Source organism: Cherax quadricarinatus, chromosome 57 (assembly GCF_038502225.1).
Source record: "Cherax quadricarinatus isolate ZL_2023a chromosome 57, ASM3850222v1, whole genome shotgun sequence".
NCBI lineage: Eukaryota > Metazoa > Arthropoda > Malacostraca > Decapoda > Parastacidae > Cherax > Cherax quadricarinatus.
The window spans coordinates 15564365-15589476 of NC_091348.1; the positions used below are offsets into that span (position 1 = coordinate 15564365).

The following is a 25112-nucleotide window of genomic DNA, read 5'->3' on the forward strand; positions in this document are numbered from 1 at the left end:
ATCAAGGGGATGCAATCAGCTTTCATCTTCCTTCATATTATCACCAAGAAAAATTAACTGATATGCATTTCCATAAGACAGCACCATTTTATTACCTCAACGGCTGTCTCTTGCCAAGGTAGGGTTCTCAAACCATTTTCCTAGTAATTATGGAACTACAAAAGATAGCCATATATGGAGCTAAATATCCTTTCCATATTTTTTTTATTATCACACTGGCCGATTCCCACCAAGGCAGGGTGACCCGAAAAAGAAAAACTTCCACCATCATTCACTCCATCACTGTCTTGCCAGAAGGGTGCTTTACACTACAGTTTTTAAACTGCAACATTAACACCCCTCCTTCAGAGTGCAGGCACTGTACTTCCCATCTCCAGGACTCAAGTCCGGCCTGCTGGTTTCCCTGAACCCCTTCATAAATGTTACTTTGCTCATACTCCAACAGCACGTCAAGTATTAAAAACCATTTGTCTCCATTCACTCCTATCAAACACGCTCACGCATGCCTGCTGGAAGTCCAAGCCCCTAGCACACAAAACCTCCTTTACCCCCTCCCTCCAGCCTTTCCTAGGCCAACCCCTACCCTGCCTTCCTTCCACTACAGACTGATACACTCTTGAAGTCACTCTGTTTCGCTCCATTCTCTCTACATGTCCAAACCACCTCAACAACCCTTCCTCAGCCCTCTGGACAACAGTTTTGGTAATCCCGCACCTCCTCCTAACTTCCAAACTACGAATTCTCTGCATTATATTCACACCACACATTGCCCTCAGACATGACATCTCCACTGCCTCCAGCCTTCTCCTCGCTGCAACATTCATCACCCATGCTTCACACCCATATAAGAGCGCTGGTAAAACTATACTCTCATACATTCCTCTCTTTGCCTCCAAGGACAAAGTTCTTTGTCTCCACAGACTCCTAAGTGCACCACTCACCCTTTTCCCCTCATCAATTCTATGATTCATCTCATCTTTCATAGACCCATCCACTGACACGTCCACTCCCAAATATCTGAATACATTCACCTCCTCCATACTCTCTCCCTCCAATCTGATATCCAATCTTTCATCACCTAATCTTTTTGTTATCCTCATTACCTTACTCTTTCCTGTATTCACTTTTAATTTTCTTCTTTTGCACACCCTACCAAATTCATCCACCAACCTCTGCAGCTTCTCTTCAGAATCTCCCAAGAGCACAGTGTCATCAGCAAAGAGCAACTGTGACAACTCCCACTTTATGTGTGATTCTTTATCTTTTAACTCCACGCCTCTTGCCAAGACCCTCGCATTTACTTCTCTTACAACCCCATCTATAAATATATTAAGCAACCATGGTGACATCACACATCCTTGTCTAAGGCCTACTTTTACTGGGAAATAATTTCCCTCTTTCCTACATACTCTAACTTGAGCCTCACTATCCTCGTAAAAACTCTTCACTGCTTTCAGTATCCTACCTCCTACACCATACACCTGCAACATCTGCCACATTGCCCCCCTATCCACCCTGTCATACGCCTTTTCCAAATCCATAAATGCCACAAAGACCTCTTTAGCCTTATCTAAATACTGTTCACTTATATGTTTCACTGTAAACACCTGGTCCACACATCCCCTACCTTTCCTAAAGCCTCCTTGTTCATCTGCTATCCTATTCTCCATCTTACTCTTAATTCTTTCAATAATAACTCTACCATACACTTTACCAGGTATACTCAACAGACTTATCCCCCTATAATTTTTGCACTCTCTTTTGTCCCCTTTGCCTTTAAACAAAGGAACTATGCATGCTCTCTGCCAATCCCTAGGTACCGTACCCTCTTCCATACATTTTTTTAAATAATTGCACCAACCACTCCAAAACTATATCCCCACCTGCTTTTAACATTTCTATCTTTATCCCATCAATCCCGGCTGCCTTACCCCCTTTCATTTTACCTACTGCCTCACGAACTTCCCCCACACTCACAACTGGCTCTTCCTCACTCCTACAAGATGTTATTCCTCCTTGCCCTTTACACGAAATCACAGCTTCCCTATCTTCATCAACATTTAGCAATTCCTCAAAATATTCCCTCCATCTTCCCAATACCTCTAACTCTCCATTTAATAACTCTCCTCTCCTATTTTTAACTGACAAATCCATTTGATCTCTAGGCTTCCTTAACTTGTTAATCTCACTCCAAAACTTTTTCTTATTTTCAACAAAGTTTGCTGATAACATCTCACCCACTCTCTCATTTGCTCTCTTTTTACATTGCTTCACCACTCTCTTAACCTCTCTCTCTTTCTCCATATACTCTTCCCTCCTTGCATCACTTCTACTTTGTAAAAACTTCTCATATGCTAACTTTTTCTCCCTTACTACTCTCTTTACATCATCATTCCACCAATCGCTCCTCTTCCCTCCCGCACCCACTTTCCTGTAACCACAAACTTCTGCTGAACACTCTAACACTACATTTTTAAACCTACCCCATACCTCTTCGACCCCATTGCCTATGCTCTCATTAGCCCATCTATCCTCCAATAGCTGTTTATATCTTACCCTAACTGCCTCCTCTTTTAGTTTATAAACCTTCACCTCTCTCTTCCCTGATGCTTCTATTCTCCTTGTATCCCATCTACCTTTTACTCTCAGTGTAGCTACAACTAGAAAGTGATCTGATATATCTGTGGCCCCTCTATAAACATGTACATCCTGAAGTCTACTCAACAGTCTTTTATCTACCAATACATAATCCAACAAACTACTGTCATTTTGCCCTACATCATATCTTGTATACTTATTTATCCTCTTTTTCTTAAAATATGTATTACCTATAACTAAACCCCTTTCTATACAAAGTTCAATCAAAGGGCTCCCATTATCATTTACACCTGGCACCCCAAACTTACCTACCACACCCTCTCTAAAAGTTTCTCCTACTTTAGCATTCAGGTCCCCTACCACAATTACTCTCTCACTTGGTTCAAAGGTTCCTATACATTCACTTAACATCTCCCAAAATCTCTCTCTCTCCTCTACATTCCTCTCTTCTCCAGGTGCATACACGCTTATTATGACCCACTTTTTGCATCCAACCTTTACTTTAATCCACATAATTCTTGAATTTACACATTCACATTCTCTTTTCTCCTTCCATAACTGATCCTTCAACATTACTGCTACCACTTCCTTTGCTCTAACTCTCTCAGATACTCCAGATTTAATCCCATTTATTTCCCCCAACCAAAACTCCCCTACCCCCTTCAGCTTTGTTTCGCTTAGGGCCAGGACATCCAACTTCTTTTCATTCATAACATAAGCAATCATCCGTTTCTTGTCATCCGCACTACAACCACGCACATTCAAGCATCCCAGTTTTATAAAGTTTTTCTTCTTCTCTTTTTTAGTAAATGTCTACAGGAGAAGCGGTTACTAGCCAACTGCTCCCGGCATTTTAGTCGCCTCATACGACACGCATGGCTTATGGAGGAACAATTCTTTTCCTCTTCCCCATGGAAAATAGAAGAAATAAAGTAGAACAAGAGCTATTTAGAAAAAGGAGAAAAACCTAGATGTATGTATAGTATATATATACAGTGGACCCCCGGTTAACGATTTTAATCCGTGCAAGAGGGGTAATTGTTACGCGAAATAATCGTTATGTGAATGAATTTTCCCCATAAGAAATAATGGAAATAAAATTAATCCGTGCAAGACACCCAAAAGTATGAAAAAAAAATTTTTTTACCACATGAAATGTTAATTTTAATACACACAAACTGAAAAAGGCATGCACACTTACATGACACTTACTTTTATTGAAGATCTGGTGATGATTGATGGGATGGGAGGAGGGGAGAGCATTATCTTCTTACTGTTTAGAAGGGGAATCCCCTTCCATTAGGACTTGAGGTAGTAAGTCCTTTTCTGGGGTTACTTCCCTTCTTCTTTTAATGCCACTAGGGCCAGCTTCAGAGTCACTGGACTTCTTTCGCACAAGATATCTGTCCATAGTGGCCTGTACCTCTCGTTCCTTTATGACTTCCCTAAAGTGTTTCACAACATTGTCAGTGTAATAATCACCAGCACGGCTTGCAATAGCTGTGTGAGGGTGATTTTCATCCATGAAGGTTTGCACTTCAAGCCACTTTGCACAGATTTCCTTTATCTTTGTAGTAGGCAACTTCTTCAATTTCTCTCTCCCCTCCTCTGAACCAGTTTCCCCAGGTCTGGCCTCTTGCTCTTGAAGTTGATCTATCAGCTCATCAGTGGTTAGTTCTTCATTGTCCTCCTCCACCAACTCTTCCACATCCTCCCCACTAACCTCCAACCCCAAGGACTTTCCCAATGCCACAATGGATTCCTCAACTGGCACAGGATTCTCAGGGTTAGCCTCAAACCCTTCAAAATCCCTTTTGTCTACACATTCTGGCCACAGTTTCTTCCAAGCAGAGTTCAAGGTCCTCTTAGTCACTTCCTCCCAAGCCTTACCTATAAGGTTTACACAATTGAGGATATTAAAGTGATCTCTCCAAAACTCTCTTAGAGTCAGTTGAGTTTCTGAGGTCATTACAAAGCACCTTTCAAACAGAGCTTTTGTGTACAGTTTCTTGAAGTTTGCAATAACCTGCTGGTCCATGGGCTGCAGGAGAGGAGTGGTATTAGGAGGCAAAAACTTCACCTTAATGAAGCTCATGTCCCCATAAAGTCGCTCTGCCACGTCTGTAGGATGACCAGGGGCATTGTCTAACACCAGGAGGCACTTAAGTTCTAATTTCTTTTCAGTTAGGTAATCTTTCACATTGGGGGCAAATGCATGGTGTAACCAGTTATAGAAAAATTCCCTAGTGACCCATGCCTTACTGTTTGCCCTCCACAGCACACACAAATTATCCTTGAGGACATTCTTTTGCCTGAACGCTCTGGGAGTTTCAGAGTGATACACTAATAAAGGCTTCACTTTGCAATCACCAGTAGCATTGGCACACATGAGAAGAGTAAGCCTGTCTTTCATAGGCTTATGTCCTGGGAGTGCCTTTTCCTCCTGAGTAATGTAGGTCCTGCTTGGCATTTTCTTCCAGAACAGGCCTGTTTCATCACAATTAAACACTTGTTCAGGTTTCAGTCCTTCAGTTTCTATGTACTCCTTGAATTCCTGCACATATTTTTCAGCCGCTTTGTGGTCCGAACTGGCAGCCTCACCATGCCTTATCACACTATGGATGCCACTACGCTTCTTAAATCTCTCAAACCAACCTTTGCTGGCCTTAAATTCACTCACATCATCACTAGTTGCAGGCATTTTTTTAATTAAATCCTCATGCAACTTCCTAGCCTTTTCACATATGATCGCTTGAGAGACGCTATCTCCTGCTAGCTGTTTTTCATTTATCCACACCAATAAGAGTCTCTCAACATCTTCCATCACTTGCGATCTTTGTTTCGAAAACACAGTTAAACCTTTGGCAAGAACAGCTTCCTTGATTGTCTTTTTGGTGCCCACAATAGTAGCGATGGTTGATTGGGGTTTCTTGTACAACTTGACTAGGTCGGCGATACGCACTCCACTTTCATACTTATCAATGATCTCTTTCTTCATTTCAATTGGAATTCTCACCCTTATTGGTGTAGGGTTGGCACTAGAAGCTTTCTTGGGGCCCATGGTCACTTATTTTCCAGAAACAGCACCGAAAACACTGTAATAATACGAAATATTCCGAGTGTATGCTTGGATGTTACCGCGGAGGCTGGCTGGTAAACAATGGCACGGGCGGCACATGTGAGGCTGGCTGAGGGCGCACATTGGACGCGTCTCGGACGAAAATCGGTGAGCGGGTTTTTAATCGGTATGCGCGGCAAAAATTTTGCGATTAAAGTAAGCGGTATGCGAAATAATCGCTATGTGATGCCATCGTTATGCGGGGGTCCACTGTATATATATATATGCATGTGCATGTTTGTGAAGTGCGACCAAAGTGTAAGTAGGAGTAACAAGATATCCCTGTTATCTAGCGTGTTTATAATAAAGATGAGTACACTTGTATATGTTAGATAGGTTGGTTTGCACCAGTTGGGTTTTAGATCATATGTTTCCATATTTTCATATAGTCGGACTTGAGTCCTGGAAATGGGAAGTACAATGCCTGCACTTTAAAGGAGGGGTTTGGGATATTGGCAGTTTGGAGGGATATGTTGTGTATCTCTATACGTATATGCTTCTAAACTGTTATATTCTGAGCACCTCTGCAAAAGCAGTGATAATGTGTGAGTGTGGTGAAAGTGTTGAATGATGATGAAAGTATTTTCTTTTTGGGGATTTTCTTTCTTTTTTTTTGGGTCACCCTGCCTCGGTGGGAGACGACCGACTTGTTGAAAAAAAAAAAAAAAAAGTTTCCATATACCATGCTGGTATAATTGTAGTGTTAAGGAAAGCCACTAGTTACTTCCAAAACAAGAGCATTACTCCCTGAAAAATATTACCTCATGGTGATTTATCTGGGCCTGGAATTTGAGGTAAATGTGGAGCTCCTGTAACCATGACTCTCCCAGGCACCACTACCAACAATGATTCTAGTTAGTAATATATTTACTTATACATAACTCTACTGCCAAATTAGTGCTTTCCTATAGCCATTCCAAATATAAATTTACTTGAATTTTACTAATGGTAGCTAATGCATATACATACTGTACTGTAAATACAACAGACTGTTATATTATGTGGTTTTATTTGGCACATTTTGGTTATGGCACTATTGAAAAATTGTGGCACAATTTTATACGCCACTTTGTAAAATTAACTTAACATGGTTCGGTTTGCGAGAGGGGAAAAATTTTTACTTGCACAGCAAGAACCTTGCATTCAAGGCTCTCTTCATTCTTGATAATTCCCATACTCATCCACACACTTTGTTGGATGTGACCCTACATGTAAAAGTTGTACTTTTACCTCCAAATACAACATCTTTAATACAACCACTGGATCGGGGAGTTATTAAGTCATTCAAGTGCAACTACACAAAAAAAGTTATGAAAAAACTAGTTGCATCAATAGACTGACTCCAACCTGGCAGTACCAAGTTTCTGAAATAAATTTAACATTGCGGATGCCATCAGCTATGCTAGAAGTGCATGGAATGAAGTGCCCCAACCAACATTACATGCAGGCTGGGGAAAGGTATGGCCTTCTGTAGTTAGTTCTTTCACTGGTTTTGCCTTCCTTGAGAGTCTGGTTCAGGAAATTTTTCAGCTGGCAAGGAGAGTACCAGGTGATGGTTTTGAAGATATGAATAAGATGTGAATGAGCAATGGTGAAGAAGAAGAAGAAGAAAAAGAAAAAGAAAAAGAAAAAGAAAAAGAAAAAGAAAAAGAAAAAGAAAAAGAAAAAGAAAAAGAAAAAGAAAAAGAAAAAGAAAAAGAAAAAGAAAAAGAAAAAGAAAAAGAAAAAGAAAAAGAAAAAGAAAAAGAAAAAGAAAAAGAAAAAGAAAAAGAAAAAGAAAAAAAAAAGAAAAAGAAAAAGAAGAAGAAGAAGAAGAAGAAGAAGAAGAAGAAGAAGAAGAAGAAGAAGAAGAAGAAGAAGAAGAAGAAGAAGAAGAAGAAGAAGAAGAAGAAGAAGAAGAAGAAGAAGAAGAAGAAGAAGAAGAAGAAGAAGAAGAAGAAGAAGAAGAAGAAGAAGAAGAAGGAGATCCATTACAGAATTTATGCAAGCTCCAACACAACCATTAACCTTAGTACCAGAACCTCTATCATCCACCTCGGCCCAGTAGGCCAAGCCATCCATCTCTGCTGTCTTCACAATCACTGACATACACCAGCAACCACAATTTAAGGTATGAAATGCTATTTTTTCTGTTGCATTTGTAGTCTTAAGCAGCAAAAACATAATATATCACAACAATGAACTACAATTACATATTCACTTTTATTTTTGTAAGATCTGTTGGTCTAAAAAAAAGTTGTTTGGCTTTTTGGGGGCTCCCAGGAACATAACCCTATTTTTCCCACAAGTTCTTCAGTTTATCTAACACAGTTTTATCTAACATGGTATTTTCAGGAATTGAGGTACTGTGTAATATAACGGTCTACAGTAGTTATTACTAAAATGACAGCAATTTAACTACCAGGTAATTTTGACCTCATTAATATTAACTTATTTGAAAACTAATCATAGCAAAGATTACTGCAGTTAAAATATAGCCATAGAGGTGGCACTGTGAATGATATACAAATCATATAGCAACTTATGTCAAGCAGCATTATGTCTGGCCAATAACCGGATGTACATAAAGACACTTATTCACAGCTCATGACATTTATTAAGGAAACTTTCTGCTACTAGTGGCTTCTTTAGAACAGAAGAAGCTACTTGTGGTGAAATGTTTCTTTATTATTATTATTATAATAAAAAAGAAGCACTAAACCTACTAGGGTCATACAGCAATGTTTCTTTAACAAATATCTTTAAATGTGCATAAGCATCTTTATGTATATGCTGTTGGCATCAAAATATCTGTTCTCCAGTAACTGGATGGGTGGCCAAGCAGACACAGCCTTATCCGAAACTATGAGGACCTAGACCAACCATGGACTTCTTTTCCCATACACCAATCGTCTGTACAATACAAACATTGTGGAAAGAAGACACTGATGTACAGTTAAGGATATTTATTAGAGGAAACATTTTGCCCCAGGATGCGACCCACACCAGTCGACTAATACGCAGGTACCTATTTGCTTGCTAGGTGAATAGGACAACAGGTGCAAGGAAACACACTCAATATTTCTACCCTTGCCAGGGATCAAACCACAGACACTTTAGTGTATGAAGCAAGAACGGTGCCTACCAGGCCACAGGCCACCACGCCACAGAAAAAGTATGGGGGGTGTAAGTCAGTCAGTCTTTTTAAACACGGGTACATAAGCACAATTATCATAATGTAAATTACCTAGGATAACCCAAAAAAGTCAGACAAAGTAACTTATTTTCATTGGGGTCCTTGTATACTAAAGCTACTTAGCTACCACACAAAGTCAAATTTTATGAGAAGTGAAATGTACCCAACAAGGCCAGGAGGTCTGAAATGACTTTAAAAAAACAAGGTGAGAGTTATACCTCAGAGAAGCTGTGTCGGTGGCGCAGCGGTAGTCCTCTACGGCTCCTGGGACCCCCGCCGCCCCCACCACCTGGCCCTTGCCTCTTCGCCAGCACTCCTCCCATCAGGACAGGCACCTCCTCATTCCTTGGTCGCCACCTCCTCCACCTCCACTCACACAAGTCATCCTCATGCCAGTGAAGCCGGCTTTAAAGCTAACTTTCATAAACCAAACTGCGGCCGAAAGTTCTCCATCTTCTATTTCTCTTCTTGCTTACGGTACGTGCTGTGTCTCAAGGCTTTCTCCTCCTGATGGCTGCAATCTTCTTGTTTGTTTCTTCTCGAGGACACGTGTAATTTACTGCCAGGTCTCTTACCCTACTAATGAGAGCACGAGTTGTAGTGCTGCCACTCTTGTTGTGTTGCTTCACTGATGTCTGTTGTCTCTTCGATTTGCGTTCGATTTGTTTACATCCTTTCCAGAGACTACAGATCTAACACTCATACACACACTCTATATATATATATGTATATATATATATATATATATATATATATATATATATATATATATATATATATATATATATATATATATATATATATATATATATATATATATATATATATATATATATATATATATATATATATATATATATATATATATATATATATATATATATATATATATATATATATATATATATATATATATATATATATATATATATATATATATATATATATATATATATATATATATATATACTATATATATATATATATATATATATATATATATATATATATATATATATATATATATATATATATATATATATATATATATATATATATATATATATATATTATATATATATATATATATATATATATATATATATATATCATTATCAGGCTTTTATCTTCATAATGCTAGGAGAGTTTATAGTAATTCATATAAACTCTACTCTTTACTAATGGTTCAGATCTGTTAATTTTTACTTATAATGTAAGTCTGAAGTTTGCCCTTTTAAGTCTTTTGTAAAAATAATAGTGAGATGGTTTAGCGCTTTCATGTGAACATGACAGTACTTCCGAGAGCAATTAATGCAGGTTAAACTAGTTTATACCACTCACTCATGCAAGTCTAAATAAATGTAATCTTTGGCAACACAATTATCACACACACACCTTGCGTTATATGAAGGACTTTTATGCGAAAAAAAATGTATATATATATATATATATATATATATATATATATATATATATATATATATATATATATATATATATATATAAATATGGTAATATATACACTTGTATACACTACCAAACTTTCTACCTTCGGCTACTGAAAATAAAACAATTACACAGTGTGCATGATCACAGATATTTTGCAAGACTTAGTAACGGCTGACCGTGTTTACCAAGACTAACATACAATCAAACCATACCACGGGTGGGGATAGAACCCGCGATCAGTCTCAAAACTCCAGACCGTCGCGTTAGCCACTGGACCAGCTAGCCAAATAAGATTCATTCAACTAGGTATATTTCTACACCATAGGAAGGTTAGCATAGGCACCACTGTGACCACAAAGTTTTTACAAACGAATCTCCAGCTAGCGTGGCCGTGACGAACTTGCATTTGTGGTCAGAGTGGTGCCTGTGCTAACCTTACTGTGGTGTAGAAATATGCCTAGTTGGATGAATCTTATTTGGCTAGCTGGTCCAGTGGCTAACGCGATGGTCTGGAGTTTTGAGACTCTCTGATCGCGGGTTCTATTCCCGTCCGTGGTATGGTTTGTTTGCACTCGTGTCATTACGATTTCGTGAGTCACTAACATACAATATACACACCGAGAGGTGTATGTCTCTCAGTGTATATATGCTGAGATTTTACTTTAATCTCTGTTTTAGGGAGTAAAGTATGCTTGTCTGGAGTTTACCTGGAGAGAGTTTCGGGGGTCAACGCCCCCGCGGCCCGGTCTGTGACCAGACCTCATGGTGGATCACAGCCTGATCAACCAGGCTGTTACTGCTGGCTGCACGCAACCCGACGTATGAACCACAGCCCAGCTGGTCAGGCACTGACTTTAGGTGCTTGTCCAGTGCCTGCTTGAAGACAGCCAGGGGTCTATTGGTAATCCCCCTTATGTATGCTGGGAGGCAGTTGAACAGCCTTGGGTCCCTGACACTTATTGTGTTGTCTCTTAACGTGCTAGTGACACCCCCGCTTTTCATTGGGGGGATGTTGCATCGTCTGCCGAGTCTTTTGCTTTCGTAGTGAGTGATTTTCGTGTGTAAGTTCGGTACTAGTCCCTCTAGGATTTTCCAGGTATATATAATCATGTATCTCTCCCGCCTGCGTTCCAGGGAATACAGGTTCAGGAACTTCAAGCGCTCCCAGTAATTGAGGTGCTTTATCTCTGTTATGCGCGCCGTGAAGGTTCTCTGTACATTTTCTAGGTCAGCATTTTCACTTGCCTTGAAAGGTGAGGATTAGGATAGGATTTCGTTCGGATTTTTAACCCCGGAGGGTTAGCCACCCAGGATAACCCAAGAAAGTCAGTGCGTCATCGAGGACTGTCTAACTTATTTCCATTGGGGTCCTTAATCTTGTCCCCCAGGATGCGACCCACACCAGTCGACTAACACCCAGATACCTATTTGCTGCTAGGTGAACAGGACAACAGGTGTAAGGAAACGTGTCGAATGTTTCCACCCGCCGGGAATCGAACCCGGGCCCTCCGTGTGTGAAGCGGGAGCTTTAGCCACCAGGCCACCGGGTGCTCTTAGTGTGCAGCAATATTCCAGCCTAGATAGAACAAGCGACCTGAAGAGTGTCATCAAGGGCTTGGCATCCCTAGTTTTGAAGGTTCTCATTATACATCCTGTTATTTTTCTAGCAGGTGCGATTGGTACAATGTTATGGTCCTTGAAGGTGAAATCCTCCGACATGATCACTCCCAGGTCTTTGACGTTAGTTTTTCGCTCTATTTTGTGGCTGGAATTTGTTTTATACTCTGATGAAGCTTTAATTTCCTCGTGTTTACCATATCGGAGTAATTGAAATTTCTCATCGTTGAACTTCATATTGTTTTCTGCAGCCCATTGAAAGATTTGGTTGATGTCCGCCTGGAGCCTTGCAGTGTCTGCAATGGACGACACTGTCATGCAGATTCGGTTGTCATCTGCAAAGGAAGACACGGTGCTGTGGCTGACATCCTTGTCTATGTCAGTTAAGAGGATGAGAAACAAGATGGGAGCGAGTACTGTGCCTTGCCTGGTTGGGAACAGGTTCCTCGTACCTTAATGATTATCGTGTAAGGACCAAGTACCAACCTAATACATAGAACAAGGTATCCCTATCATACTCCATCACACTGGATGGTATCCCTGTCATACTCCATCACACTGGATGGTATCCCTGTCATACACCATCACACTGGATGGTATCCCTGTCATCCTCCATCACACTGGATGGTATCCCTGTCATGCTCCATCACACTGGATGGTATCCCTGTCATATTCCATCACACTGAATGGTATACCTGTCATGCTCCATCACACTGGATGGTATCTCTGTCATCCTCTATCACACTGGATGGTATCCCTGTCATACTCCATCACATTGGATGGTATCCCTGTCATACTCCATCACACTGGATGGTATCCTTGTCACACTCCATCACACTGGATGGTATCCCTGTCATACTCCATCACACTGGATGGTATCCCTGTCACACTCCATCACACTGGATGGTATCCCTGTCACACTCCATCACACTGGATGGTATCCCTGTCACACTCCATCACACTGGATGGTATCCCTGTCATACTCCATCGCACTGGATGGTATCCCTGTCATACTCCATCGCACTGGATGGTATCCCTGACACACTCCATCACACTGGATGGTATCCCTGTCATACTCCATCACACTGGATGGTATCCCTGTCATACTCCATCACACTGGATGGTATCCCTGTCATACTCCATCACACTGGATGGTATCCCTGTCACACTCCATCACACTGGATGGTATCCCTGTCGTACTCCATCACACTGGATGGTATCCCTGTCACACTCCATCACACTGGATGGTATCCCTGTCATACTCCATCACACTGGATGGTATCCCTGTCACACTCCATCACACTGGATGGTATCCCTGTCATACTCCATCACACTGGATGGTATCCCTGTCATACTCCATCACACTGGATGGTATCCCTGTCATACTCCATCACACTGGATGGTATCCCTGTCATACTCCATCACACTGGATGGTATCCCTGTCATACTCCATCACACTGGATGGTATCCCTGTCATACTCCATCACACTGGATGGTATCCCTGTCATACTCCATCACACTGGATGGTATCCCTGTCATACTCCATCACACTGGATGGTATCCCTGTCATACTCCATCACACTGGATGGTATCCCTGTCATACTCCATCACACTGGATGTTATCCCTGTCATACTCCATCACACTGGATGGTATCCCTGTCATACTCCATCACACTGGATGGTATCCCTGTCATACTCCATCACACTGGATGGTATCCCTGTCATACTCCATCACACTGGATGGTATCCCTGTCATACTCCATCACACTGGATGGTATCCCTGTCATACTCCATCACACTGGAAGGTTCTCTCCTGATATTTTCATTATTATATTCAAGTGAAAGCGCCAAACCCGCAATGGTTATTCAGCGCCAGGAGGAATAGTAGAGGTGGGAGGTAACCAAGTTTGATTCGAGGAAGAGGAGGGTATCTCTAAATCCTTGAATCACAATCCCTTCACCAGCATGGAGGCACCGCACTCTCATTGCTTTCATAGAGAAGCGCTAAACCCGTAGGGGTTATTCAGTGCCTGTATGTGACCACACATAGGTCATTAAAGGCGCATATCACCTGTACACCACCAGTCAAATATATTTCAGTCAGTTAAATTGGGATTAAAATCAACTCTCAGTGTACTCACCTGTTTGTGGTTGCAGGGGTCGAGTCTTAGTGTGTGTGTGTGTGTGTGTGTGTGTGTGTGTGTGTGTGTGTGTGTGTGTGTGTGTGTGTGTGTGTGTGTGTGTGTGTGTGTGTGTGTGTGTGTGTGTGTGTGTGTGTGTGTGTGTGTGTGCGTGTATATATATATATACTGAGAGACACATCATTCACTGTATACATCTTGTTACAATGTATAGATGGGAGAAATAAATAACACCAATATCAACAAACTTTATTGTACCTCACATACTATATATATATATATATATATATATATATATATATCAATAACAACACTGCGCTGCCTGCCTCATGGTAAGCAAGAACCACATGTGGTTAAAGTGTTATGTGGTTCTCGCTTACCATGAGGCAGGCCAGTACAACATGGGTTCGAATCTTTGGCTAGCGCAGTGTTGTTATTGATCAATACCACTTGTCCGTGGTTACAATAATATATATATATATATATATATATATATATATATATATATATATATATATATATATATATATATATATATATATATATATATATATATATATATATATATATATATATATATATGTCGTGCCGAATAGGCAGAACTTGCCATCTTGGCTTAAATAGCAACGCTCGTCATATAGGACAATTATTATTATTATTATAATCAAAAAGAAGCGCTAAGCCACAAGGGCTATTCATATAGGACAAGCGAAAATTTGTGTATGCAGTAATTTCGCCAAAATCATTCTGAACCTAACGAAAAATATGTATTTGATTGTGTTTGTTTAGTACTAAGTTACTGTAAACGTATTTAAAATATATTTAGTTGGGTTAGGCTAAAATAAATTGCTCTTGTTATAATAAGGTTAGGTAAGTTTTCTAAGATTCTTTTGGTGCAAAATTAAAGTTTTTTACATTAACATTAATGAAAAAAAATATATATATATATCTTTAAACGTATAAGAGAAAATTTCAGAAAGGACTTAATTTTAAATGAGTTTTTGCTAATTGACCAGTTTTACATATTCGGCACGACATATATATTTATATATATATATATATATATATATATATATATATATATATATATATATATATATATATATATATATATATATATATATATATATATATATATATATATATATATATATATATATATATATAATGATTAATTTATATTATAATACTAAGCTCACTGGTGTGGTTATGTATGCAAATGTAGGTCATCTTAATTGTGCATGGTTTATGCAAAATAATTAGCCTTCAACCAGATCAATTACTACTACTACTACTACTACAACACTACAACTATAATTGTTGCTACTGTGACTGCAGTAACAGTCACAATAACTATTGTACTTCTTCTAAGTCATCTATCACAACAACAGTCTACTGCTATAGAGCGCAGTTAACAACTCTTTGCATGAAGTTAGTTCAGAACATTGCTAACAGCAGATATTTGAAAGATTAACCAACGAAGATAATATGATCTGAGTGTTATATTATCTCACACATTGTGTATATTTCCCTTTAAACAAAATAACATGAAAACATATACATGCATGCATACATACATACATAAATACATACGTACATTATAAACATACAGTAAATACATATTTGCATACATTACATACATACAGTAAATACATACATACATACGAACTTAAGTCAGCTCTCTTATACAGTTCCTGTATATAATTCAGTTTTTTGTAAATGCAATTGAAATAATTGAAAACTGAATATCACGTACTATGAAGGCATTTCTGTGCAATATTCAATTTTTGGATGAGCCTTTTCAATCGCATTTACGAAAAATTGCACTCCATAGAGGAGCGTTAACAGAGCTGACCATACACTATGTTGACTAGATACGCCCATTCTTTGAGTTATGTAGACCTCATTTTTTGGAATATTTATGTTTCAAAATGTCGTACTGTGGCATGGCACAAGATGTTTAGTGCCCACGAGTACATAGGTCTATGGCAGCAGGTTCAGATTCAGGCAGGTTTGCCAGGACGGGTCCTGGCCCGGGTCTTCTCCATGTGGTGACCCTGCAGTGGCTCCCGAAGGAGTGTCGGAGTTTGTACAAGTGATGTACCGTTGACAGTCCTAGGGCAGGGGCACGGTGAACATGTGTCAAGTGGAGTACCGTTTACAGCCCTCTGCCTATTTGCAGCGTTTAGAAATTGATCCCAATAAGAATTTTCAAACGATGTACGTTTTTTGAGGCCATACGACGGATGGATAGAACAGGCGGGGGGAGGGGGTTGTAAAGGAATTTGGTCAAATAGAGCAGTGAAAAAGAGAAGTTGTGAGTCAACAGGAAGGAAAAGGTTAGAAAGGGTGGCCTGACCATTCTGGCTGGGTTTTAAGAGAGTGGTTTTTGCAGCAAAGGAATTTGTGTCTTCTAATTCATGCGTTAACCTAAGCTCTGCATAATCTATAGCAACAGCGACAGCTGTAACACACAGCTGCATGGGCCGAGTCTGCTGGGCATTGAACTTATAATCATCCTTAATATATGTGACACCCTGAACCTGATATGATTAGCTGGTGTGAGTAACTTGGGTTTTTGACACCATGAACCTGGTGTGAGTAACTTGGGTTACTGACACCTTGGACCTGGTATGAGTAACTTGAGTTACTGACACCCTGGACACCTGGTGTGAGTAACTTGGGTTACTGACACCCTTGACCTGGTGTAAGTAACTTGAGTTACTGACACTATGGACCTGGTGTGAGTAACTTGGGCTACTAACACCCTGGACCTGGTGTGAGTAACTTGGGTTACTAACACCCTGGACCTGGTGTAAGTAACGAGTTGATGTACTGACCTATTTGTGATTGCAGAAGTCAAGTCTCTGCTCTTGGCATGGACCTGGTATGAGTAATTTATTTGAATAATTATTTGATAATTATGGTAACCTCAGTCTTTTCTACATCGTCTTCTCTTCCCTGTTCTGTTTACGATGTTTTTGAACTTGAAAGGAAGAAGAAGAAGAAGAAGAAGAAGAAGAAGAAGAAGAAGAAGAAGAAGAAGAAGAAGAAGAAGAAGAAGAAGAAGAAGAAGAAGAAGAAGAAGAAGAAGAAGAAGAAGAAGAAGAAAAAGAAGAGGAAGGAGGAGGAGGAGGAGGAGGTGGAAGGGGGTTCTCGTTACCATTACGTTAAGTTTATAAGTCCAAGACCCAAGCGAGGTCCAAGAGCACTTCGAAATTAATTGGTCTTACAGGGTACTGGCAGTGTATTACAGACTAAACCCTCAGGAAGGGTAAACGTTATCCACTCACAGAGACCTTAGAGGGAACTGTGAGAGGACCCATTCTTTGGCCTGGAGTCACTATCACAATAAGATACGAAGTTATATTAATATTATTTCACTTGTCCTTATATTATTAGAGAAGTGACGTGGTGTTAAAGACCGTGGTGTTACGCTCCATACATAGTCTCAACATGTTCGTTGTGGCAGATTTGGATCTGAATGTCGATTCGACTCAGAGTGGATCTGCGTGTCGTTCTGCTGGTGATAATGAAGAGAGACAATATACAAATATACCTGCACTTAGGAAATGAAATTTATGACGAAGTTTCGGACCGAAACGTCGTCATAAGTTTCATTCTCCATGTATGTACGGTTTATTTGTGTATTGTTCCACTCACTGCAGTGTGCCTTTTTATTCTTAGAAAGAGACAATGCAAAACAAGCGTTTGTTGAGACAAAGTTGCTCTCTGTGCAAAGCTTTATAAAGTACGATAAAGGAATGACTCGATAAATCTCTGCACAGAGGGAAACTTTATCCAAAAATGCATGCTCTTCGGTGATTTTTTTTTTTCACGACGACAGACTTATATGAGGCAAGAACTATCTAAAAATCTGCTCTTCAGAAAGGGATTATTAAACCACAGAACGGGTGGGGCTTGAACCCATGGTTTGCTTGCAATCGTGTTACTGCGATTTTCGTGACTCAAAGGGCTTAATTCTTTAAAGAATCTTCGTTCCCAATAACGACTCTTGGTAACTTAACTGGAGAGTCTGGTAAAGTCCATTAGAAGACTATATTTTTTTGTAAAAAAAAAAAATGTATAACTGGAGCGAAAATCTTTAGGATTCCCCAAAAATAGATATTTATATGTGCTTTTAGGAATTGGCATCAATATTTCTTCTGTCACAGTTTCATTAAACCCTCTATTACAGAGGTCGAAAACGGCTCTGTAGCGTAAGATAGCTAGCGATAACACAGATAATACAGGTCTATTAGAGACTTCTTCGACGGTGTTTCGAGTGGCACCTAGGTACAGGATCCATAAAGCTCGTCATCTATCCAGTTGATGTATTGGTCGACGCGTGTATAGATACCAGGGTATATGGAAGAGCCACAACCATACCCGGTACTGACGATGCCGACCTCCAGCTTCACTCCGCCCTCATTCAGCACCAGCGGACCCCCTGAATCACCCTGAGAGGAAGGAAAACATCGGACTTATCAATACCAATTAAAATCTTAGGCTTTACTATTGAGACACTCTAGGCATAGTTGTCCTTCTACAATTCAAAAATAACTGATATAGCCTATCTCCGTATATCTAACAGTATAGATCCTTAGCACTGATATCTCACCTTATTAAAATATTTGAATGTCGTAAAGTAAAATTGACCAGCGTATGGAATCACATTTACACAATCTAGAATAACATGGAACGTAAGTCTATAGCAAGATGGTCATACCTCTAGCAAGGAACCCTGCAAAATACTTCGACAAGTGGAATAATGGTGTACTAACACACAAAATGCGTGCTAAGGAATACCTGGAAAAATGGGGGCAGATGGATCTTGATCTTTATAATTATATGTACACAAACACTAATAGTCAATAAAGTAATAATCAGAGGCCTCGACACCGCAAGCTGTGTTCCTCAAGGTACAGTAAAAACAACCATGACACGGGTGGGGGCTTGAATCCACGGCGACTGAGTTGTAAAACTCACTCGCTATGGGTTCAAACCTCACCCGTTCCGTGGTTTGTTTTCAATCATGTTACTACGATTTCGTGAGTCATGGAGGTACAGTACTTTCCCCAGCTCTCTCATTTAAATTCAAAGACTTTTATTTCTTTTATGCAGTATATGAGGCCTGGTCACAGGCCGGGCCGCGGGGGCGTTGATCCCCGGAACTCTCTCCAGGTAAACTCCAGGTATAAATAATGTAGTTTCCACGTAATAAAATATTGTTAGGCATAAAAGAAAGCCACTAGCATGTAATGGTACTAAACAGTGTTGTTATATCCTTGAAGACGACACTAGAATTTGTACAGGAGCGACATCCACCGAGGAAGAAGAAACTCATCCAGTCGATGCAAACCCAGTCTTCCAGTGGGCCAGAGATAACAGTACGATGTTCAACGAAGACAAATTTCAACTAGATCTCTAAGGGAAAAAAAATAAAAACTAATAAAAACTAAAAAAAAAAAAAGCCGGAAAAAACTTATGAGGAGAGTAAAAGTTACAGATGTTGCCAGTTACCCAAGTGTAAAGTAAGAGTAAATAATTGCATTAGCATAAGTATTTGTTTTTCAAGGGTGTTATCTAATGTTGTGCAGTTTTGTGAAACTGTGCACTGTATCTTGTGGAAATAAAACTTTGTTTATTTGATTCTTTGAAGATAAAATTCCCTCAGCATAAAGGGTTTTCAACACTCTCGGTTCACATATAAAGTTACCAATAAATCACAATTTATCTGCAAGAGGAAATTTTACAAGATTACTAAAAAACACTCCTGAATGTGGGGAGGCAGCACTAATAGCGTGAGTGATCAGGTTATCAACCTGAAGACCCGGTCCAAGACCGGGCCACGTAGACGATGATCCCGGAAACCATTCAGGGTAATCCACAGGTGTAATTAGGACCCACACCAGCGCCACCTGTAACCACTAACACCTGTTATCAGCGCCACTAACCCTGCACACATCATTGATCTTGCCAGCACAGAGAAGCCGGTTGTCGATGCCAACAGGGTAATCGATGTCAACAATGGGCTTTAAGTCTTGGTCGTTGACGTAGACGTCGTTGCACTCCTGCTGCGACACCACCACCACCTCCACGTCGTGAAGCACCGTCGACACCGTGCCTGAGTGCCAGCAGATGCACGTGTTTATTGTCCAATTTCTTATGGAGTTCCTGGAACCACACCCACCTCAATGCTCTTCCCTCCTTCCTTCCCTCCCATCTCTCTCACTCTCTCTCTCTCTCTCTCTCTCTCTCTCTCTCTCTCTCTCTCTCTCTCTCTCTCTCTCTCTCTCTCTCTCTCTCAATCTATGAAACACTGACCCTGCAGTTCTATACATTCGGACAAAAAAAAAAGTGTTTGGAGTGAAAAGTAATTAAAAGCAACAAACATAATGAAACTCTGTAGCAGGAGATGCAATCCAAAAGTAAATGCTTTCTCGCCTACACTCGGAGAACACTGGAACACATTGCCCTCTGATGCATGAATGCTTCTTGGCATCTGAACTAGTAGTGGCTTTGATTTTTGAACACAGTGGAGCATATCCAGTGACCTGGAGCTGCTCCACCTTTTCACGAATCAAACCTGATCTCTCCCAGCTCCTCAAGCACTGTATGACAGTGACGACTTTACATGATAATGATACAGTTACAGTACAGTGATCTTTTTAAAGTATTATCATTCAACCTATTGCCACAACCACAACTGCTACCGCCACTACAACCACCATCACTTACAACCATTCCAGTACGGTCACTATTATTATAATTACCACTTTGAAAACCACCACCCACTACCACCACTATCATCACCACCATCATCACTACCACCACTATCATCACCACCATCATCACTACCACCCACCACCACATCACTACCACCATCATCACTACCACCCACCACCATCATCACTACCACCCACTACCATCATTACTATCACCCACCACCATCACTACATCCACCGCTACCACCACCTCACCTCCAGGTCTCCTGCCCCAACCTGAGACAGTACAAACACGTCCTGTCAGGTCCCGTACTTGTTTTGGTAAACAATAAGGCCTCAGAGCTGATGTAAACTCAACCTGAAATAATAATAATAATAATAATAATAATAATAATAATAATAATAATAATAATAATAATAATAATAATAATAATAATAATAATAATAATAACAATAATTCATATTTAAGAAGCTACAGTAAGTGTACAGATGAACTGTGGCCTTGATGGCCCAAGTGCAATCAACTGGCTTCACATCTAACAAATTCTAATAATAACAAAATTGTTTCAGTTTCAACTGATATCAGCTACGATGTCAAATGAGTTTCATAGCCTAATGAGGTTACACTGGGTCTACTAAGGTCACAGTGGTCTAGTATAATAACAGTGACGTCACGTTATGTGGCTTCGATGGGTTTATTCACATCACAAAAAAAAGCTATTGATCTGTATGGTGGGAGAAAGGAGCAGCTTACCTTATCTCTGAGAGTTATAATAGCGATGTCGTTGTATTTGGCAGGCAGAGCGTAGCCCTGGTGGACTTGGATTCCCAGAACCTGGTAGTCAAAAGCCTGGCTCTCTCCCACCTGCTCGAAGTCCACCTCTCCCAGACGCACCACGGAGGGCCTACGAAGAAGGGAACACGATGAATAGGTCCAATACCCTAGTGGGTTTAGCGTTTCTTTTTGATAATAATAACAATGATAATAATAAGAGCTCCAGCAATATGAACAGTTCCAGCACAGGGAACAGTTCCAACGCCAGTAGCTTCTCCGGCACAATAAACACTTCCAGTTAAGGAACAGTTCCAGTAATGGAACAATTCCAGTACAGGAACAGTTTCAGCAAAGGAACAGTTCCAACACCAAGAATAGTTCTGTTATCAGGAACAGTTTCAACATCAGGAGCAATGCCATTATTAGGAACAGTTCTAGCATCATGTAACACCTGGAGAATGGGAAATAATGAGATTCCCTCTAAGAAAGAGGACTGCTGCTCCAATTTCCTGGTTAAAGAGTCCTTCACCAGCAACTTTACACAGTGCATGAAAATTATCCGGTGTGGAGTATAAAAGGAAAATCATCCTGTATGAATATAATAATAATGATAATAATAATAATAATAATAATAATAATAATAATAATAATAATAATAATTTTATTTCTACAAGTATTCAACTTATACAGACCACAGCTGACATCAGCCCCACTCCACAAAGGGGGCAGTAAAGCAACAGCAAAGAACTACAGACCAATAGCACTAACATCCCATATCATAAAAATCTTTGAAAGGGTCCTAAGAAGCAAGATCACCACCCATCTAGAAACCCATCAGTTACACAACCCAGGGCAACATGGGTTTAGAACAGGTCGCTCCTGTCTGTCTCAACTACTGGATCACTACGACAAGGTCCTAAATGCACTAGAAGACAAAAAGAATGCAGATGTAATATATACAGACTTTGCAAAAGCCTTCGACAAGTGTGACCATGGCGTAATAGCGCACAAAATGCGCGCTAAAGGAATAACAGGAAAAGTTGGTCGATGGATCTATAATTTCCTCACTAACAGAACACAGAGAGTAGTCGTCAACAGAGTAAAGTCCGAGGCAGCTACGGTGAAAAGCTCTGTTCCACAAGGCACAGTACTAGCTCCCATCTTGTTCCTCATCCTCATATCCGACATAGACAAGGATGTCAGCCACAGCACCGTGTCTTCCTTTGCAGATGACACCCGAATCTGCATGACAGTGTCTTCCATTGCAGACACTGCAAGGCTCCAGGCGGACATCAACCAAATCTTTCAGTGGGCTGCAGAAAACAATATGAAGTTCAACGATGAGAAATTTCAATTACTCAGATATGGTAAACATGAGGAAATTAAATCTTCATCAGAGTACAAAACAAATTCTGGCCACAAAATAGAGCGAAACACCAACGTCAAAGACCTGGGAGTGATTATGTCGGAGGATCTCACCTTCAAGGACCATAACATTGTATCAATCGCATCTGCTAGAAAAATGACAGGATGGATAATGAGAACCTTCAAAACTAGGGAGGCCAAGCCCATGATGACACTCTTCAGGTCACTTGTTCTATCTAGGCTGGAATATTGCTGCACTCTAACAGCACCTTTCAAGGCAGGTGAAATTGCCGACCTAGAAAATGTACAGAGAACTTTCACGGCGCGCATAACGGAGATAAAACACCTCAATTACTGGGAGCGCTTGAGGTTTCTAAACCTGTATTCCCTGGAACGCAGGAGGGAGAGATACATGATTATATACACCTGGAAAATCCTAGAGGGACTAGTACCGAACTTGCACACGAAAATCACTCACTACGAAAGCAAAAGACTTGGCAGACGATGCACCATCCCCCCAATGAAAAGCAGGGGTGTCACTAGCACGTTAAGAGACCATACAATAAGTGTCAGGGGACCGAGACTGTTCAACTGCCTCCCAGCACACATAAGGGGGATTACCAACAGACCCCTGGCAGTCTTCAAGCTGGCACTGGACAAGCACCTAAAGGCAGTTCCTGATCAGCCGGGCTGTGGCTCGTACGTTGGTTTGCGTGCAGCCAGCAGCAACAGCCTGGTTGATCAGGCGCTGATCCACCAGGAGGCCTGGTCACAGACCGGGCCGCGGGGGCGTTGACCCCCGAAACTCTCTCCAGGTAAACTCCAGTGACATACTATATAGAAAGCCCTTTGTCATGCATGGCATTTCGGGAACATTAGATTAATTTTGTCCCCAGGATGCGACCCACACCAGTCGGCTAACACCCATGTGCCTATTTACTTCTAGGTGAACAGGGACAGCACGTGTCTTAGGGAAACACGCCCAATTGTTTTCATCCGTACCGGGTATCGAACCACGGACCTCAATATGTGAGCTGAGTGCGCTACCAACCGAGCTACGGGACACCCTAAGATGAAAAACTATCTTACGTGATGCAGAACTGCACGACAGTAATGTCATCCTACGCCATGGATTATGCCAAAAGAATCCTCTGTGAGAAACATTAGATAAACATACTTAGCTCTTCTCAGCCCTTATAAAATGAAACGAAACACAACAATATAAGTACATCTAACATAACTAATGCAAAAACAAAAAACACACACACAGATGGTACTTACTTGGAGAATGTGACTTCGCCGGTCTGAGTGACTCCGGGAGTGATCAGACAGTGGGCAGCAGTGAGGACATGGTAGGGGGAAATGAGGGAGCCCCCACAAGAGAACGTACTGCGACGTCTCCGGGTATTCACGGTAACCGGAGTAGGACCCCCGCTGTCGAACCCGGCACCAGTGGCTTCTGCAGTGCCAGGAACACTCAAGTCGCTGGGAGAACTTGTCACTGCGGGAACAGTTCCAGCATCAGGAACAGTTCCGGTTTCAGAAAAAGTGCCATTATCAAGAACTGTTTCATTATAAGGAGTAATTCCAATATCAGGAAAAGTCCCATTATCGGGAACAGTGCCATTAACTGGAACAGTACTATTATCGGGAACAGTTCCAGCATTAGGAACAGTTCCACTGCCAGGAATAATTTCAGCACCAGGAGCATCTACAACATCAGGAACAGTCCCATTAACAGAAACAGTTCCAGCACCAGGAGCAACTCCATCAATAGTAACGGCTTCAGACCCAGTAACAGTTCCATTAATAGAAAAATTTTCATCACTGGGAACAGTTTCAGCACCAGGCACAGTTCCATTGTCAGAAATAGTTCCATCAGAAACAGTTCCAGTATCAGCAACAGTTCCATTATCAAAAACAGTTCCAGCATCAGCAACAGTTCCAGCATCAAGAACAGTTCCAGCATCAGCAACAGTTCCAGTATCAGCAACAGTTCCAGCATCAGGAATAGTTCCAGCATCAGGAACAGTTCCAGCATCAGCAACAGTTCCAGCATCAGGAACAGTTCCAGCATCAGCAACAGTTCCAGCATCAGCAACAGTTCCAGCATCAGCAACAGTTCCAGCATCAGCAACAGTTCCAG

General features: G+C 40.7%; 1 protein-coding gene across 2 annotated transcripts in view; it reads right to left on the minus strand.

Moving 5' to 3' along the window:
• Positions 1–9564, minus strand: part of LOC128693487 (uncharacterized) — a 48050-nt gene extending 38486 nt beyond the window's left edge. For both annotated transcript variants that reach the window (XR_011393595.1, XM_053783192.2), the window contains exon 1: positions 9110–9564. Coding sequence is in view for 1 of the 2 variants with exons in the window: in XM_053783192.2 (XP_053639167.2) it covers positions 9110–9214 (105 nt within the window). In the remaining variant the exon portion in view is untranslated. The remainder of the gene's footprint in view (positions 1–9109) is intronic.
• Positions 9565–25112: the final 15548 nt, after the last annotated feature.